At 40.9% G+C, this 20,984-nt stretch overlaps 1 protein-coding gene across 2 annotated transcripts in view; it reads left to right on the top strand.

Moving 5' to 3' along the window:
- Window positions 1–836: 836 nt before the first annotated feature.
- Window positions 837–20,984, top strand: part of CBX6 (chromobox 6) — a 58,424-nt gene continuing 38,276 nt past the window's right edge. For both annotated transcript variants that reach the window (XM_044301135.1, XM_044301134.1), the window contains exon 1: window positions 837–951. In XM_044301135.1, coding sequence (XP_044157070.1) covers window positions 883–951 — 69 coding nt within the window. In that variant the 5' untranslated portion in view covers window positions 837–882. The remainder of the gene's footprint in view (window positions 952–20,984) is intronic.

Genomic DNA, 20,984 nt, shown 5'->3' with positions numbered 1-20,984 from the left:
GATATATAATGTATATAGATGGAGGAGGGCATATAGTGTATATAGAGGGAGGAGTGGATATAGTGTATATATAGAGGGAGGATATATAGTGTATATAGAGGGAGGGCTGGAGGAGGGGATATAGTGTATATAAAGGGAGGACTGGAGGAGGGTATATAGATGGAGGACTGGAGGTGGTTATATAGAGGGAGGAGGGTATATAGTGTATATAGAGGGAGGACTGGAGGAGGGGATATATAGTATATATCTACTGTGATTAGTATAACTAATGTGTGGGGGTACTTAAAGGGCATCACAGTGTGGAGGGGCACAGAGGACGCAAAACCACAGTGTGGAGGGGGCACAGAGGAGGCAAAACCACCATGTGGAGGGGGCACAGAGGAGGCAAAACCACCATGTAGAGGGGGCACAGAGAAGGCAAAACCACCAAGTGGAGGGGGCACAAAAGAGGCAAAATCACAGTGCGAAGGAAAAACCACCTCATTGAGTTAAAATACCTTGTAAGGGGGTCTACTGTATAGTGAGCAATGTAACTGTGAGTGACTATAAAATCTTCTAGCAGCCCTTTCCCTGCATCTGGCACAGTCTGTAAGGGGCGCGAGGAAGAAGTCACATGATCTCATGACGTTGCTCTCAAAGAAGCCAATCCATTCTACGCTTTACCCACACAGCCCCCTATTCCTTCCACAAGCTCCTGCGGTCCGTCTTTGGCAGTACGCCCCACATTTGGTCATGTGACCATGAAGGAGCACGTGACCAGTGACGTCACAAACCTCCTTCTAACAACTACATTCTAGCATCTACTGAGGTGACAGCAGTGCTCTGGGAGGAGGAGCCGTCCGCTTGCTGCTGCTGCTGGTATTTGCCGGGGCCGCGCTGAACATGGAGCTGTCTGCAGTCGGGGAGCGGGTTTTCGCCGCCGAGTCCATTATAAAACGGCGTATAAGAAAGGTGAGCTGCAGGGGCAGCCTGTTAAATGTGGCGCAGGGGCTGACGGGCCGTCACTTTCTTTTCTCCGCTTGTCTCTTTTGGTTTTCCTATTGCGCTTTCAGTATTCGGAGCTGAGGCCCGTGGAGCGGCGCAGTGGCGCCCCCTGGAGCTCCCCGCGGTGTGGAGGGCACCTATTACTTACCCGATGCTGATGTTTGGCATCTAATTGCTTATTCTGGTGCTGGCCCAATGCCAGTAAGCGTCCCTGAGTATTGACTATCGCCCCCTAGTGGCTGTAGTACTAGCAGCAGCCTGCAGTAGGAGTGTACTGGATGTAGACATTCACATGCATGCTTCTAGCTGTACTGTTACATGAAGAACACATGGCACTGCTGGTTCTGATGACATCTGCTTATAGAATTGTGTCCCCGCTGCCGCACCTAAGGCCAGACACACGCCAGTGAGTTGAATGCGACTAACTTGCGGTCCCGTCCTGACCTGCCTTCCGCTGACCGTATCGCACAGCATTAGGGCTCATGCACACGCCGTAGCAGTTTTTGCGGACCACAAATTGCAGATCTGCAAAGCTTGAATACCGGCCTTGTGCATTCTGCATTTTGCGGAACATCCTGCCCTCTGTCAGAACTTGCTATTCTGGTCTGCGGGGCAGCGGAATGGACTTACGGATGCAAAAGCACACGGTGTCCTGTCCGCATCTTTTGCGGCCCCATTGAAATTAATGTGTCCCTATCCGACCCGCAAAAAATGTGGACCCCGAAATAAGTTTGTGTGCATGAGCCCTAACCCTTAGAATACATTCCAGGTTTCTATCACACTGACAGCATTATGTCAGTGTAATACCTTAGATTCTAGGACTTTCAGGATTAGGGCTCATTCAGACGACCGTATTTATGGCTCCACATCTGTTCTGCAATTCTGCAGAATGCGTGCGGACCCGTTCATTTTAATGGGGCTACATCCGTAGTTCCGTTCTGCAGCCCCAGAAAAAATATAGAGCATGTCCTGTTCTTGCCGACAAGAATAAGCATTGCTATATAGGGCTGGCCGTGCGGTCCGCAAAATGCTCAAGGCCAGTATCCGTCTCACTGACGCGCTGTGAGTTTGCGTGTTATACTTGCTTGTGTGTATGTCTGGCCTAAGAGAACTGCACACAATGTGGATTTACGAGTGGAATTTGACCTTCTGTGTGGATTTTAAATATAGTGATTCACACCCCCCCGGATTTCAATGGGGTTGTTAAAATAACCAGAAAATCTGCACCAGAACTGCAGTAAATAGTGCGGGTGCTGTTTTCGTGTGGATTCTCTGCATGCAAACTCTCAACATGTGCAGGAAGCATTACGGTATGTTCAGATGGAGGATTTTGTGCATGGATACGTTGCCACATCTGCGCTGGAACAAGCCTCCCATTTTAATGCAGTTGATGCGGCCCAGGATTTTTCCTGCGCAGTTTTCAAGACTGTGCCATGAATGTGCAGGCCCACTCTTGGCGCAGTTACGCCACGGACCCCTCGTTCGCATGCAAATCCATAGCAGAACCTGCAGTGCAGTGGTTTTTGCCGCGTGAAACGTGGTGGGCTTTGTCGTGGACATACCCTTAGTAGGAATCTTTGTGACAATTGCAAGGTCTCATTCTAAAGCATGCATTTCCAGCGATTTACAAGTGACTACTTGCGGCACGTAACCCTAGCATGAATAAACCACAGTAAAAAAAATCCATACATCTGTCTGCAGCTTGAGCTGCCTGGGATTCCCCGCTGTGCCCCCCACCGTATGGCCTCATATGCCCTTGTGACGTTTGCTGAAATTCTTTCCTCTTCTGCTGAAGGAAATGTTTCCACTCATATTAGATTGTGTAGGTAGCTGTTCACGTCTGCCCTGGTGACTGACTTCAGTCGTGCCAAGTGGGGACACTACATCACTTTTGGCAGCTGTTCACACTAAGCTAAGTAGTGTATGCTGTTAGTATTGTTTTCCTTCCCTTTGTCCTGATGAAATCCTAGCATTTACACATGTTTGTCATGCCATTTACCATCATGGTGGAGATTTACGAGCACATTCATGGCGATTTTCTGCTATAATTATGATAAAAACAATAAGTGTATTCTATTTGCAAAGTCTCACTACTTGTATAAAGTAGAAGGAGGAGTTTCCAGTGCTTTACCTACAGCAACCTGGCATTGCTCTACCTGGTGGGCCTCTTTTCAGGTTTTTTTTTTTTTGGCGCGGGGGGGGGGCGCAGAGTTGAGATTTGCAGATTATGATGGAAATTCATAGCAAACGGTGAAGTTATTCTTGCCTCATTGGATGAATATGCAAAAAAGCAATCTTTCTCCTAAGCGAATAAATTCTTGCCAATAAAAACGTATCACTTGAGCCGATGCTCACATGTACAAACACCATGTGAAATAAAATACACATATGCCTTATATTACAAGTACCTATCGAGAAACTACCAGACCGCGTAAAATCTGAATAAATGTTAACACATTACATAACGGACAATTCATACATGGAGAATGAGTGCAGGGAAAGGCGGCATCCACAGGAGGAAGACACGAGCAGTGATTCAATACAGTATCCACGCATAGACAGCAATCAAGTGCATAGTGCCAAACTAGTCAAAGGAGGGAAGGGATGCAAATGAGCTCTTAACATTATGTGCTTCTTCCAGGATGGTGCCAGCCCCGACGCTCATTTCGGCGAACCTTCGTCTGGGGGTGGCGACATCACCGGAGGGCACACATTAAATACCCCAATAAGCTCAACACATAACTAGGTATTATTACCGGCACCTACGTATAGGCGCAACACCAAAAGAAATGGAAGGCAGAGCCGCGTGAAGATCGAATCACGTGATCGCGCGCACAGATCCCATGATGACGTCGGCAGTCTGGCGATACAATGATTTCAGGAGTGCGACTGCACCAGGCACAAAAATGTTCAGGCGCAGGCCCAACTCATCCCCATGGAAACATTATAATACAACAAATAAAAAACAATAACATGTATAATAAGTAATCTGAAAAAAAATTATCTTAAAATTTTTTTTTATAACACAGTTGAAAAAACTAAATAAACACAAAATGTGCATAATTCATGGTGGTGAATGGTGTATGATGTAAGTGATGATTGGGCATGAACGAATAGACATATCGTGATAATAATATACAGTGGTCCCTCAAGATACAATATTAATTGGTTCCAGAACGACCATTCTATGTTGAAACCATTGTAAGTTGAGTAATTGGTTCCAAAGCCCCAAAATGTCATCCAAGATAAGAGAAAATGGAGATTTAAGAAAAATAAGCAGATAACTAAGACAGATAAACAAGTCCTTACATATAACAGTCAGGAATAGCTGATAAATCCAGCTGTTTTACCACAGAAGTGGCCTTGACTGGTTGGATCCGAGTCTGAGACATTGTATGTTGAGTCTGGTTTCAACTTACAATGTGTCAAAAAAAAGACCATTGTATGATGAAAATATTGTATCTTGAGGGATCGCTGTGTATATACAATGTGCACGAGTATGAATGATAAGTGGTGTGTAATGCAAGTGAATTTAAACATGAAAAATTATGAATCTGAATGATAATGTGTATACATGGTGCATCAATGTACAACTCTATACAATGTGTATGTAATTATATATGTGTAAGACGTGTGAATATTATAAGTCTAAATAGAAGTAAGTTGCCTGACAAAGGTGATGCAAATATACAAATAAATGAATGTGATAAAATACTTAAAAAATACATGATTATTAATAAATAACTACATCAATCAAATAATAAACAATTGCAATCATGTGCAATTATAATTACTAATTATGCAAGGATTAGATGTATATTAAAGCACATGATTATGAAACTCAATCCACATGATTGGAATACCTCAGGAAAAAAAATGATTATAATTCAAAATTACATAACAGTACACAATACATATTACATACATTATATAAGTCCAAATGAAATTAATAAAAAAAAAAATACAAAAAGCATTTTGCGTTCAAATGCACAAAAATACATAAATAAAATATAATAATTGGGTAATATGTGCCAGTACCAAAAAGAGACTCAAAATGACCGACCACAATAAAAAATATATAAAAAATGTGAACCTGGAGTGATACATGATACGATAAAAAATAAAACACTAACGCTGGGTTCACACCTGAGCGTTCTGATAGGAGCGCTCTGTATGAGCGATAGTATGGGCGTTTACAATCGCGCATACAGAGACAAGCGAACGCCCATTGTCGCGCGTTCCCGAAATTCTATGTACGGGAACACGCGACAAAATGTCCCAAAGAAGCTCCAAGAACTTTTTTGAGCTCAAGTGTGAACCAGGGACATAGGGAAGCATTGGTTTTCATGTGTTGAGCGTTTCACAGCGTGTTTGAACGCTCTGTAAAACGCTCAGGTGTGAACCCAGTGTAATACGGTGTTGGACCCACTTTTGCCTTCAGAACTGCCTTAATTCTACGTGGCATTGATTCAACAAGGTGCTGATGGCATTCTTTAGAAATGTTGGCCCATATTGATAGGATAGTATCTTGCAGTTGATGGAGATTTGAAGGATGCACATCCAGGGCACGAATCTCCCGTTCCACCACATCCCAAAGATGCTCTATTGGGTTGAGATCTGGTGACTGTGGGGCCATTTTAGTACAGTGAACTCATTGTCATGTTCAAGAAACCAATTTGAAATGATTCAAGCTTTGTGACATGGTGCATTATCCTGCTGGAAGTAGCCATCAGAGGATGGGTACATGGTGGTCATGAAGGGATGGACATGGTCAGAAACAATGCTCAGGTAGCCTGTGGCATTTAAACGATGGCCAATTGGCACTAAGGGTCCTAAAGTGTGCCCAGAAAACATCCCCCACACCATTACACCACCACCACCAGCCTGCACAGTGGTAACGAGGCATGATGGATACATGTTCTCATTCTGTTTACGCCAAATTCGGACTCTACCATTTGAATGTCTCAACAGAAATCGAGACTCATCAGACCAGGCAACATTTTTCCAGTCTTCAACAGTCCAATTTTGGTCAGCTCGTGCAAATTGTAGCCTCTTTTTCCTATTTGTAGTGGAGACGAGTGGTACCCGGTGGGGTCTTCTGCTGTTGTAGCCCACCTTTCTTTCCCATTCTGCCATTCAGTTTGGAGTTCAGGAGATTGTCTTGACCAGGACCACAACCCTACATGCATTGAAGCAACTGCCATGTGATTGGTTGACTAGATAATCGCATTAATGAGAAATAGAACAGGTGTTCCTAATAATTATTTAGGTGAGTGTATATTAAATAATAAAAACAATTACATGATTAAAGTAAGGAGTATGCATCGTGATAAACCTTACTTCATCATCCTCCGATTTCCCGTTTCCTGGAGTAGAGCAGATCAAAGTGGGTACATGATTTTGCCCTTTGATACGCCGCCTTGATGGACCATTGACTCTCTACCCTATTGGTAAAGCCTTGCTTGAATTCTTTCGCCTGTTCTTCAAATATATCATCAGTGGAACAAATCCTGCGCGCCCGCAAGAACTGTCCAACTGGGATGGATCTAATCATCTGTGGGGGATAAGATGAAGAGGCGTGTAAGTATGAGTTTACTGCAGTCGGTTTCCTAAAGATATTAGTGGCACCATCAGCCCCCTCCGGAATTGAACATCCAGGAAGGCGATGATGTCCCTATCACACTTAAAGGGATTCTGTCACCAAGTTTTGGGCTATAGAGCAGCGGACATGCACGGCTAGATCGCCGCTAGCATGTCCGCAATATATCGGTCCTATAGGGCTGTGTGGTTTTAATTTCTTTAAAAAAGGATTTTATAGACATGTTAATGAGTCTTGTATGTGTCCAAGGGGCTGTACTAACCTTCCTGGAGCCCAGCCACGCCCGCCTGTGAAGGAGCCCAGCACCGCCTATGTCCTCCGAATCTCCTCCTTTCATCAACTATAGATTGCTGTAATCTTGCGATGCGCAGTTCTTTCCCTGAGGCTGATTCCAGCACAGGGAAGGAACACTATACCGGAACTGTGCATCGCGAGATTACGGCAATCTATAGTTGATGAAAGGAGGAGATTCAGAGGACATAGGCGGTGCTGGGCTCCTTAACAGGCGGGCGTGGCTGGGCAAGGCTAGGCTCCAGGAAGGTTAGTACAGCCCCTTGGACACATACAAGACTCGTTTACATATCTATAAAATCCTGTTTTAAAGAAATTAAAACCACACAGCCCTATAGGATAGATATATTGCGGACATGCTAGCGGCGATCTAGCCGTGCATGTCCGCTGCTCTATAGCCCAAAACTTGGTGACAGAATCCCTTTAAAAGTAAGTCTGATATTCTTGGTGTTGTCATTCAATATTGCAAAAAAATGCCTGTAACTGCAAACAATCGCACTGCCAGATCAAAAATAATCGATGTACCGTGCAAAAAAAAATGGTGCGGTCCTTCAAAGGATGTTGATCTGACAGGAATAGGTCCTTCTCCCACAGCCCCAGGAACAAATTAGCATAAGAGGGGCACAAGGCACCCCCATCGCTGTCCGCTGGAGCTGCAGGTAGAAGGACCCATCAAAAATAAAGAAATTATGCGTCAGGATAAACAAATAAATCAATTAAAAATCTTTTTGCCATCATAACATTTTCCCTTTCTAAAAAATAGCCGACGGCCTGAATTCCATATTGATGTCTGATGCTGGTATATAGTGATTCAATGTCACATGTTACCAGCACCATGTCCTCCTCCAAATGGATCCCATCAATCTTACGCAGGAAATCCTGAATAAAAGATGGTAAATTAGCCACCATACCCTTAAGTTGTGAATCCAGGTAGCGTCCAACCCTCTCTGTTAAATTGCCACTACCAGAAATGATGGACCTACCTGGAGGGACCCTATCGTTCTTGTGAGTCTTCGGTAGAAGATATAACGTTGGTACCGTAGGTTCTCTCGCGATCAAGGTGTCATAAGGATCTGAAAATTACACTTTCATCCAAGGCTTTATCCAGAATATTCCGCATGCTAGCCTCCAAAGAAGACAATGGGTTGAATATTAGTTTTTTATAACAGTCTTTTCCCCTTCATTGTCTATAGGCCTCCTTCTCATACATTGAGTGGGGCCGCACCACAATGTTGTATCTCCCCCCCCCCCCCCTTGTCTGAGGGTTTAAAGATAACATCAGGTAATTTCGACAGATTTTTCAAACTCTGTGATTCAAACATTGTGATCTGGATAGATTATTCCTCGATACGATCTTAGGAATATTGATAAATTCCTTGGAAACCAGTTTCACAAACATATCAATAGAGGAACATAAGGAAAGTGGAAGAAACTTACATCTAATTGATGGAGGTATCTCAATATCCCTGTCCTGATCACCTTCCAATAGTTCAAGAGTTCGCACAGCCTCCGGTTCCTCATTAGTGATGAAGTGATCTGACTATCCCTCCTTGTGGTGCCACCTTTTAAAAAGTAAAGAACGAGCAAATATATGTAAGTCTTTTATTGCTGTAAAATGATCACAAAGGGGGCACAGGGGGAGAAGGTTAAACTCTTTTTCAAGAACTGATATTTCCGAAGGGGACAACACCAAATTAGAAATCCTGTTATGTTCCCCCATTACTCCCAAGAAAATTCCTCTTCTTCTTCCCTCCCGGATGTACCGCCAGGAGCCCCCTTCCTCTTATATGTTGATGTGGATCCTGGGGGAAGAAGAGGAATTTTATTATTGTGGTTGGTCATTTTGAGTATCGTTTTGGTACTGGCACATATTCCCTGATTTTATATTTTATTTATGTATTTTAGTGAAATTGAACGCATAATGCATTTATTTTATTTTTTTTGTGTGTAATTTGATCATAGTATCATTTGGACCTATATGTGTATGTATTATGTATTGTGTACTGTTATGTAATTTTGAATTATAATCATGTTTTTTACTGAGGTATTCTAATCGTGGATAGATTTTCATAAATTTGTATAGTCATGCGCTTTAATATACATCTAATGCTCGCATAATTAGTATGCATATTGTATAAATTTGGATATTTATGTATATTTCAATATATATATATTTTACACATGATTGCAATTGTTTATTATTGATGTATTAATCATTTATTATTAATTATGTATTTTATCAAATTCATTTAATTCTTTTATATTTGCATCACCTTTGTCAGAGGCAACTTACTTCTATTTAGACTTATAATATTCACACGTCTTACACATATATAATTACATACACATTGTATAGAGTTGTACATTGATGCACCATGTATAGACATTATAGTTCATATTCATAATTATTCATGTTTAAATTCACTTGCATTACACACCACTTATCATTCATACTTGTGCACATTGTATATACACAGCGATCCCTCAAGATACAATATTTTCATCATACAATGGTCTTTTTTTGACACATTGTAAGTTGAAACCAGACTCAACATACAATGTCTCAGACTCGGATCCAACCAGTCAAGGCCACTTCTGTGGTAAAACAGCTGGATTTATCAGCTATTCCTGACTGTTATATGTAAGGACTTGTTTATCTGTCTCAGTTATCTGCCTATTTTTCTTAAATCTTTATTTTCTCTTATCTTGGGTGACATTTTGGGGTTTTGGAACCAATTACTCAACTTACAATGGTTTCAACATAGAATGGTCGTTCTGGAACCAATTAATATTGTATCTTGAGGGACCACTGTATATTATTATCACGATATGTCTATTCGTTCATGCACAATCATCACTTACATCATACACCATTCACCCTTTCATCACCATTAATTATGCACTATCATTTATTTAGTCACATTTTGTGTTTTAGTTTTTTCTTTTGTGTTTATAATATTTTTTTTAATCATTTTTTTTTCACACTGTTATTGTTTTTTATTTTCATATCATCACTTTTTTTTCATCAGGGTATATGTATAATCACTATTTGCTACATCTTGATCAAATATGGATATGCACAAATTCATTTATGCATTGTTGTATTATAATGTTTCCATGGGGATTCGTTGGGCCTGCGCCTGAACAATTTTGTGCCTGGTGCCGTCGCACTCCTGCGATCATGGATTTGCCAGACTGCCGACGTCATCATAGGATTTTGCGCGCAATCACGTGATTCGATCTTCACATCGTGCTAGATGCCACCTCATACTGATGCAGCTCTGCCTTCCTTTTTTCTTTTGGTGTTGCGTACGTGCCGGTAATAAATAGCTAACTATGTGTTGAGCGCTATCATTGGCTAATTGGAGTATTTAATGTGTGCCCTCCGGTGATGACGCCACCCCCAGACGAAGGTTCGCCAAAGCGCGCGTTCGGGGCTGGCGCCATCCTGGAGGAAACACGTAATGGATTCTGTGTTACATATGTTTGACTAGTTGGGCACTTGCACTTTATTGCTGTCTATACGTGGATACTGTATTGAATCACTGCTTTTGTGTCTTCCTCCTGTGGATGCCTCCTTTCCCTGCACTCATTCTCTATGGATTGTCCGTTATGTAATGTGTTAATAACATAACATTTATTCATATTTTATGCGGTCTGGTAGTTTCTTGATAGGTGCTTAATCTTTCTCCTATTCAGACACAGCCTTGTGCACGTAATCTGAATTACTCTGACATGGAGCCCCTATTGTTTCTGTATTTTCTTCTGCAGCAGGGTAACGCGAAGGTGGGGGCTACTCACCGTTCCTCACCACCACCCCTTATCGCACAATCTAAGATCGCGGTGTAACAGTGCAGCCATAGAAATGAACAGGGTTGTAGTGTGACTCTCAACTTGTCGTGACTCCAGAATTGCAAGAAAATTGAGCAGGGTTGGAATTGTTCTCTGATTCTTGGGTCTATGGCTGAACTGCTACACAGTGATCCTTGGACATTGTCGTATAGCCCCAGCCTAAAACAGTATCCGATGTAGTGTCCACATTTTTCTTTCAGATTCTGTAGTGATATGAGAAAATTCTTCCATTTTAAATTGGAGGCTTATGGCGGTACAGTCTGGGCCTATGGGGAGGCTTATGGCGGTGCAGTCTGAGCCTATGGGGAGGCTTATGGCGGTACAGTCTGGTTTTTTAGACTGCAATGGGTGCTATAGGTTCCATCGAACTTGTACTGAGCTGTAATCTGCAACAAAGTAGCGGATAATGCGTGTGATTAGGACCCCAAAAAGCCTCGTTCACATGCTGTGGAAGTAATTTTCATGCTTTAGGCTGTGTTCATATCTGCATTCATATTTCCATCTCGGCTTTGGTTCGGAGGTACTAGTCGGAACCGACGTTCCACTTTAAAAATCAATTACAGAAGTTATTCAACAAAGTAATGCGTGATAACTAACTTCGGCTCATCGGAGCCCATACGTTCTAATACTGTACTGAGATAGATCTCTATACTGTATTATTCCGAAGTTATAAACAAAGCGACTTCGGATGAAGCATCTGAAGCTCTCTTCCCTCATCAGTAGTTGACACCCCATGTAACACATACAGGACTGTAGTCTTTATGTAGCTGAGTTATTCTTCTATGTGTAGGGGGAAGAGTTATCAAAACTGGTGTCAAAGAAAACTGGCTTAGTAGCCCACAGCAACCAATCAGATTCCACCTTTCTGTATTCAGAGCTCCTTTTGAACATGAAAGGTGGAATCTGATTGGTCGCTATGGGCAACTAAGCCAGTTTTCTTTTACACCAGTTTTGATAAATCTTCCCCATAGTCTGTTACACACAGACATACAGTTTTAGCTCCTAGAATTCAACACTCTCGGCTGAAACCCCAGCCAGCTAGAAAAAGAACTACTCTGTAGCATAAAATGTTGCTTGTTTGGTATTTTGCTGGTGCTCGTAAGCCCCATTACAGCTTTAATAGCTTAGAAATTAAATATTCAGTCTGCTCATGGTTAATGAAAGACTTATTACGAGCGCCAAGTCAGCTGTATACCCAGACAGCAAATAAGCATACAAATCAATAAATGGGACTGGCTTTGCAAGTAATAGTATCAGATGTAGGAAGTGTATACCAATATTTATTGTTACTAAAGGTATACATAAACCATAGCCTAGCAGATAGTGCAGATGTTAACAGAAATACAAATAAAAACTCATAATACAAAACCAGTAAAATCTGGTCTCATTAATATAAATCAGTGATCCCGGTGCAGCAGAAACTAAAGTACAGTGAGTATGGTTCAGTAGATACTGCTGTGATTATAATTCAGTACAGTCACGGTCAGGCAGGAACCCACAGCATTATAAATCATTATAAGGCCTCATGCACTCGAACGTTGTTTGGGTCCACAACCGATCCTGAAAAAAATGGCAAGAGCTACAGAATGCATTTTTTTTCTTTTTAAGGAAGCAATTAGGATAAATAATGCCAGCTGATAACAGAAATGTCCATACAAAAAATGCTTCTGTGTTTAACCACCGGGCCATTTTGCACCTTCGTGACCAGGCTTATTTTTGAAAATTTGACATGTATCACTTTATGTAGTAATAACTTTGAAACCCCTTTACTTATCCAAGCCATTCTGAGATTTTCTCGTGACATTGTACTTCATGACAGTCATAAATTTGAGACAATATATTTCACCTTTTATTTATGAAAAAAATCCCAAATTTACCCAAAAATTTGAAAAATTCACAATTTTCAAAATCTAAATTTCTCTGCTTTTAAAACAGAAAGTGATACCTCGTAAAATATTTATTACTTAACATTCCCCATATGTCTACTTTATGTTGGCATCATTTTGTAAATGTCATTTTATTTTCTTGGGATGTTAGAAGGCTTAGAATTTTAGAAGCAATTCTTTAAATGTTTAAGAACATTTCCAAAACACACTTTTTAAGGACTGGTTCAGGTATGAAGTCACTTTGTGGGGCTTACATAGTAGAACCCCCCCCCCCCCCCCCATAAATGATCCCATTTTGGAAACTATACCACTCAAGTTACTCAAAACTGATTTTACAAACTGTTGACCCTTTAGGTATTCCACAAGAATTAAAGGAAAATGAAGATGACATTTTAAAATTTCACTCTTTTTTGGCAGATTTTCCATTTTAATTTTTTTTTCTTTAAGACATCGAGGGTTAACAACCAAACAAAACTCAATATTTATTACCTTGATTCAGCGGTTTACAGGAAACACCCCACATGTGGTGGTAAACTGATGTAAGGGCGCAGAAGAAAAAAAGCACCATATGGTTTTTGGAAGGCAGATTTTGCTGGACTGGTTTTTAGACACCATGTCCCATTTGAAGCCCCCCAGATGCACCCTACAGTAGAACCAATCAAAAAGTGACCCCATTTTGGAAACTACGTTATAAGGGACAGTTTTATTGGTATTATTTTGGGGTATATATGATTTTTTTTATTCGCTCTATATTATGTTTTTTGTGAAGCAAGGTAAACAAAGAATGGATGTTTTGGCACCGTTCATCTGACAGGTTAGATCATGTGCTATTTTTATAGAGCAGGTTGTTACGGATGCGATGATATCAAATATGTCTACTTTCTTTTTTTCAGTTTTACATAATAAAGCATTAGAAAAAAATAGTTTGTGTCTCCATTTTCTGAACATTAGATTTTTAATTTTTCTGCTGATCGTCTTGTGCAGGGGCTTGTTTTTTTGCAGGAAGAGTTTTTAATGGTACCGTTTTTGAGTACATTATTACACTTTTTTGGGCAAGGTCGTCACAGACGTGGCAACACCAAACCTGTTTAGAGTATTTTCTTTTCATTTTTACCCAATTATAAATGTGCATATATGGGGAAAATGTTAGATTTATTTTTTTCTTTACACTTTTGACTCAGACCGACTTGGTTCTTGAAGATTTAGTGGGTCTGATGGCTCTACAATACACTGTATAGTGTACTGCAGTGTATTTTCATTCACAGTAAGCCTCTGGCAGGACCCTAAACACCTGCAACAACCTCATAATCCTCAAACACCCATAGATCATAGACCATCGATTGCACCACAAAAAAACGGATCAATGGGACTAATCATAACATATATAGAAATCTTTATTAATCAAAATTCATAATATTGATCAGACATTGGAAAGAAGGACGACATGATGGCAATTTAATACAGAAAAATACATGAAGCACAATACCAGACAATGTCCATCAGAATCATTATTGTAACATCAATGTGGCTCTAAGAATACACTGTCCTATGAGGGAATCTTTCTCAATAAAGGCCTACTATGATATTAATGGGCAGTGCAACAGACCAACAATATGAAAGGCTGCCAAGATTATACATAGATAGTAGTAGGTGTGCCTTGAAAGAGCGAAAATACACTCAATTAAATAAGTAATAGCACCTAGATCTATATAGCAGGTGTATTAAACTAGATATAATATTAATTGGCACACATGTTTATCAGTCCTAATCTGCAGCCTATATGCAATTCATATCTTTATATAGCCATCCCTAGGTATAGACATGACCATAATAAGTCTAAAACATACCCAAAGTCATAATGCACAGAGACACCTCGAGATGCGTTTTGCCTCACTAGGCTTCGTAAGGAGGTGATTAGGTAATTAAAATGAGGGATATATATATATATATATATATATATATATATATATATATATATATATATGGGAAAGGCTGGTAACAAATAAATTCCTAACTAGGATCACATGAAGAGTATGAGAAGCTGCGCGACTCCTCGATGATGGCAGACACCATCTTTCAGCGCATACCCACATCCACATTGCGCACGCGCGGTGCATACATTGACATGGAACGGAGCGCATCGAGAGGGAGCCAGACAGCGTATGCGCCGAGTTGCGTCTTTAACCTCTTTAACCATTAGGTACACCCTGATGTCCTGGTACTTGAGGACACGGCGTACCTGTACACCCTGTGTATTTCCGATCACCGCGGCTGACTGTGATCGGAAGCCAGTGCCTGCTCAAATCATTGAGCAGGCACCTCGGCTAAATAACAAAAAAAAAACTGTGCCAAAACAGCTATTTCTTGTTACCTTGCCTCACAAAAAGTGTAATATAGAGCAACCAAAAATAATATGTACCCTAAACTAGTAGTACCAACAAAACTTCCACCCTATCCCGTAGTTTGTTAGATGTGGTCACTTTTATGGAGTTTATACTCTAGGGGTGCATCAGGGGGGCTTCAAATGGGACATGGTGTAAAAAAAAAAAAAACCCAGTCCAGCAAAATCTGCCTTTTAAAAACTGTATGGCATTCCTTTCCTTCTGCGCCCTGTCGTGTGCCCGTACAGTAGTTTACAACCACATATGGGGTGTTTCTGTAAACTACAGAATCAGGACCATAAATGAGTTTTGTTTGGCTGTTAACCCTTGCTTTGTAACTGGAAAAAAATATATTAAAATAGAAAATCTGCTAAAAAAGTATCTCTATTTTCCATTAATTCTTGTGGAACACCTAAAGGGTTAACAACGTTTGTAAAATCAGTTTTGAATACCTTGAGGGGTGTAGTTTCTAGAATGGGGTCATTTTTGGGTAGTTTCTATTATATAAGCCTTACAAAGTGACTTCAGACCTGAACTGCTCCTTTTTAAAAAGTGAATTTCAACATTTACTTCTAAACTTCTAAGCTTTGTAACGTCCCCCATAAATAAAATGTCATTCCCAAAATGATCCTAACATGAAGTAGACATATGGGGAATGTAAAGTAATAACTATTTTTGTAGGCGTTACGTTGTATTATAGAGGTAGAGAAATTGAAACTTGAAAATTTACAAATTCTTCAAAATATTTGGTTATTTTTTTTATTTTATTTTTAGAAATAAAAATTATGATTCTTTTTTACTCTATTTTACCAGTGTCATTAAGTACAATATGTGACGAAAAAACAATCTCAGAATGGCCTGGATAAGTCAAAGCGTTTTAAAGCTATCACCACTTAAAGTGACACTGGTCAGATTTGCAAAAAATTGCCTGGTCCTTAATGTGAAATAAGGCTGTGTCCTTAAGGAGTTAATATAATCATGTGATCGGATATTCAAAGGAGAATCGGGTGATATGATCTTACACCAATACAAAAAGATTGTATATGAGCTTTTTCAAAATGAGCAGTTTAAAAAATATGACCGTAACCATGTATCTATAGATTAAGATCAATATTTTCATGATGGTTTCAATAAAATACTTATTTTATAAATGACCACATGCTAAAAAAACAAGACATGGCTAATACAAATCACAAATACTGTATTTTTCGCCCAATAAGACTCAGTTCCCCATCCCCCCCCCCCCCCCAAAAAGGCGGGAAAATGTCCCTGCGTCTTATGGGGTGTATACTAATGAGCACTTCCATGATGGAAGTGCTCGTTAGTACCGGAAGCAGTGAAGGCTCTGTGCTCACCGCTTCCTGGTCCTCGGCTGTGCTGTGGCTGCGCACTGCTTGAGGGTGCTCTTTGATCTATTGCTTTGCGCACCAGTTCACAGCACAGCCGACAGCAGGCGGAAGAAGGTTGTGGGCGCTGAGGACTGGCGGCGTCCAGGAGCAGGAGAGGTAAGTGGGTTTTTATTTTATTTGAACTATGGAATGGGGGCTCATAATGGAGGCTCATAAATAGTGCTGGGGCTAATAGATGGCATGGGGCTGATCTGAGGTCTTACTGAGGTCTTATTAACATTGGAGGTCTGATTGGGACTGTCAGATGAGGTCTGATTAACATTGGGTGTCTGATTGCTGGTCTGAGGTCTAATGAAAAATTGCTGGCCTGATCTGAGGTCTAATGAAAAATATTTTTTTCTTATTGTCCTCCTCTAAAACCTAGGTGTGTCTTATGGGCCGGTGCGTCTTGTAAGGCCAAAAATACTGTAATTAGATCCCATGATTGTGATACCAATAATAAATTAAACGCATGATCATGTAATATAAAATCTTATAGCACAAATAATCACACGTGATTAATTAAATCCCATAATCAAGATACTATTAAAAATCAATCCATAATATAAGATCTCATAATGCAAATACACAGGTTTCAAAACAGAGAATCTACTGGAATTTCTGTGTATTTCCATGAAAAAACTGCATGTGTTACTTGAGGCTCATGATGCAGATTTTCTGCAGTGCTTACCCTTGCAGTGAAAAGGATGAAATCTGCACAAAAGAAAGCACCTGGAACTGACATGCGGTAGATTTTAAAATTTGCAGAGCAGGTCACTTTCCACATGAAAAAAGAGTGCATGAGATTTGTCTAATCTCGCACATACACTTTGGTGGTAGTGCATTACGCTGTGGATTTTCTGCATAAGAATCCACACAGGAAAAAAAACGTGCATAATCCACAATGTGTGCAGGGAGTCTTGGGGTACTTTCACACTAGCGTTTTTCTTTTCCGGCATAGAGTTCCATCACAGGGGCTCTATACTAGAAAGAAACTGATCAGTTTTATCCCCATGCATTCTAAATGGAGAGCAATCGGGATGTCTTCAGTTCAGTCTTTTTGACTGTTCAGGCCAGAGAATACCTGCTGCGGTTTTATCTCCGGCCCAAAAAACTGAACACTTGTCTGAATGCCGGATTCTGCATTTTTTGCCATTGGAATGTATTAGTGCCGGATCCAGCATTAAAAATACTGCAATGCCGGATCCGTCCTTCCGGTCTGCGAAAAAAAATCGAAACTGATCCGTTTGTCCGTATGGCACTGAAGTTCGGGTTTGGGTTAGGTGTTCTGTTGATTTTATTATTTTCCCTTCTAATATGGTTATAAGGGAAAAAAATAGCATTCTTAATACAGAATGCTAACTAAAATGTCCATTGAGGGATAAAAAAATAAATAAAATAATACAGTAAATTGACTTTAATGGGGTCCGGGGGTTGCTCATCCCTATTTGCTAACATCATCTCCTAGCAACCATTTGTGAAAAAAATGTAGACTATAGAACCTGCTGCAATTTTCACGCAACGCACAAGTGCTATGTTAAAATCAACGCTCATGTACACAGCCCCAATGAAATGAATGGGTCAGGATTCAGTGCGGGTGCAATGCGTTCATGTCATGCATTGCACTCGCGCTGAATACTTGCCCGTGTGAAAGGGGCCTTACAGTTCTGGAATGTATTTGATAACACTGACAGCATTATGTCAGTGTTAACAAATACATTCCAGAACTGTAAGGGTTATACATAGCATCATAAATCAATATAATGCGATGCGACTCGTCAGTGCTGGGAGGTCAGAACGGGTGCTCTCGCTGACACATGTTGCGAGTCCAATGTGTGGAACTCGCTCGCGTAAAAGGGTCCTAAGGCACTTGGATTTCTGCAATGCCCATTAATGTGAATGGAACTGATATTCAGTCATGCAAAATCCTGCCACACATCTGCCGCATGTGAAGACTTTTTTAGACGAGCACTAGGATATGCCCCCATTGTCTAATAGGTGAGGGTCCCACCTCTAGGACCCGCACCTACAAGGAGAACGGAGCCAGGGAGAGTTGTTGCTGGAGGACCCCGGGTTTCCTGGGTTCCATCCACCACCAAGCGCAGCTCCCCACCTCTCCCATTGAAGTGAATGGGAGTGTACCGCGCATGCGTGGCCACTGCTCCCAATCATTTCTATGGGGCCAGCGCTCGGCTATTTTCGGCGGCTTCATAGAAATGAATGGAGGACGGCTGGGCATGCGCAGTGCGCCCTCCTCAACTTTCTCCATCCTCCTTGTAGGTACAGGTCCCAGAGCTGGGACCCGCACCAATCAGACAATGGGGACATATCCTGCCCCTATTGTCTAAGATGGGATGACCCCTTTAAGAAGTAAAGGCCTCTCGGAAAAGGTTATCAATACACTAAAAGTTAGCAGAAATAGGTTACTGCCGCCACTTATTTAAAGATCTTGAAAAAGTACTATTTGTTGTTAGGAGAAGCCTCTCCAGATATATCCTCTCCCTGCATACAAAATATACACATATACTATATACAAAGGGGCCTAGACTTAGGCCTTAGGCCAAGTACTTTGGTATCGTAGAATGCCCCTAAGGCTGATATCTGTACTTTCAATCTAGCCGATCATAGATGGGTAGAAGGTTTATGAGAGCTGCGTCTAGACTTAGAACATCATTAAAACATAAGATTCCTCAATGGGACCTAAACTTAGTCCTTAATGGGTTGACAAAATCACCATCTGCTCCAATTACAGGCATCTCCATAAAACACCTTTCTTAAGACTGCCTTCTTAATTATCAATAACTTCTTCTAGGCGCCTAGGAGAGATTCAGGGCCTTTCATGTAGGGAACCTTATCTTTCTATCTTCCCTGACAGGATTATATTAAAATTAGACCCGGGCTTCCTCCCTAAGGTAGTTTCAAATTTCCATAGAGACCAGGAAATTATATATTTATTTACCATCCTTCTGTAGTGACCTGAAAGATCCCATGGAAGAAATTTTTTATCTCCTAGATGTAAGGGAAACCATTATTCAGTACCTAAGTGCCACAGAAGTTTTCAGGAAAAATGATTAATACAGTTTGTGGGGAAAAAGCTCTCCAAAGCATCCATAGGGCGTTAAATAAAAACCACTACTCCCCAATGGATCAAACTTGTCCTATGGGAATAAAGGCCCATTCCACTAGAGCTATGGCCTCTTCTTGGGCAGAGAAAGCTGGGGTGTCTCTTGACCAGATATGCAAGGCGGCGACTTGGTCTAGTATCAATACTTTTATAAAACACATATAGCCTAAATATTTCTGCTTCTGCGGATTTGGTCTTTGGCCAAAAAGTGTTGCAAGCAGTAACCCACCCTACATCCTTAGACATCATGGTGGATCAAATGGAAAGACCGTAATTAGAATTACCAGTAAGTCGATTTCCTTGAATCCACCATGATGGCTCACTTCCTCCCATAAAATATAATCTATAGAATGAAATGAATACTATATCTAAAAAAAAATAATATAATACAGTGGATATAAAGTCTACGCACCTGAAACCTTGCAGTGCCCTGTTGTACAACTTTTTCAATCGAGAATTCTGAAGTCCAGGGCTTGATAAATTCTCCTTACGAGTATAAACTGGGTTCAGTCACAGCTTAAAGGGGTATTCTGGGTTTCAACAGGTTGTAGGATAACTATCAGGTTGGTGAGGGTCATACCGCTGGGATCAGCCCGGGAAACACGATCCGTGACTGACTGCGGCTCCACTGAACTGACAGTATCTTAGTGTTTCACAATAGTTCATATCTGATCGTAAATCTCTTTTATTGAACTTTTAAATGGAGTAAGATTATCAGAAGAGCAACTATCTGCTTTGAATACCCCATTCACCAGACAAGAAATTAACTATAGCATTAAAACTCCCAACTTTTTGCTCTCGTGATGGAACCCTTGGCTGAGGCCATTAGTTCCCGCCCTGACATCATCGGAGTACAAGTAGGTAGCGCTAATCACACCCATTGGCCTATATGCGGATGACGTGATTATCACATGCACAAACCCAGATACCTCTTTTCCTGCTCTTATGAATGTTCTCACTCATTTCTCAGGTGTCTTATTATAGGCTCAACTCCACCAAGTCTCTGGTGCTTCCAATATTACTGGAACCCCTCACTGTCGAGCGCCTGTCTGCACAGTACCCCTTTGTGTGGTCCCCGAATGGGATTTCCTTACTTGGGAATTACATTGTATTTTCCGGTGACATTTAAGACAGCCACTTAGCAACCTTAAGCCTGAACTAAACAGGATCTCACGCCTAGAACTCTCTTGGATAGCTCGTATTCAAATATGTAAGATGACATTCTTGCCAAATATATTGTATGTATACCCTTACCTATACACAAATCCTTCCTTACTAAGATACAGAATCTTCTACTGCAATTTATCTGGGAGAACAAGCGACCTAGAGTGGCCCAAAAGATGCTCTACTATTCCTTTTTAGAAGGTGGAATGAATGTCCCCAATATTGGTGCATACTATAAGGCAGCCACTCTTGATGCTATGAGGGAGTGGTTCAACTTGTCCTCCGTGCATAAATGAGTCCAAATTGAGAATAGCT

This window comes from Bufo gargarizans, chromosome 7 (genome assembly GCF_014858855.1).
Source record: "Bufo gargarizans isolate SCDJY-AF-19 chromosome 7, ASM1485885v1, whole genome shotgun sequence".
NCBI classification, from domain to species: Eukaryota; Metazoa; Chordata; class Amphibia; order Anura; family Bufonidae; genus Bufo; species Bufo gargarizans.
This window is presented reverse-complemented; position numbering and strand designations above follow the sequence as displayed.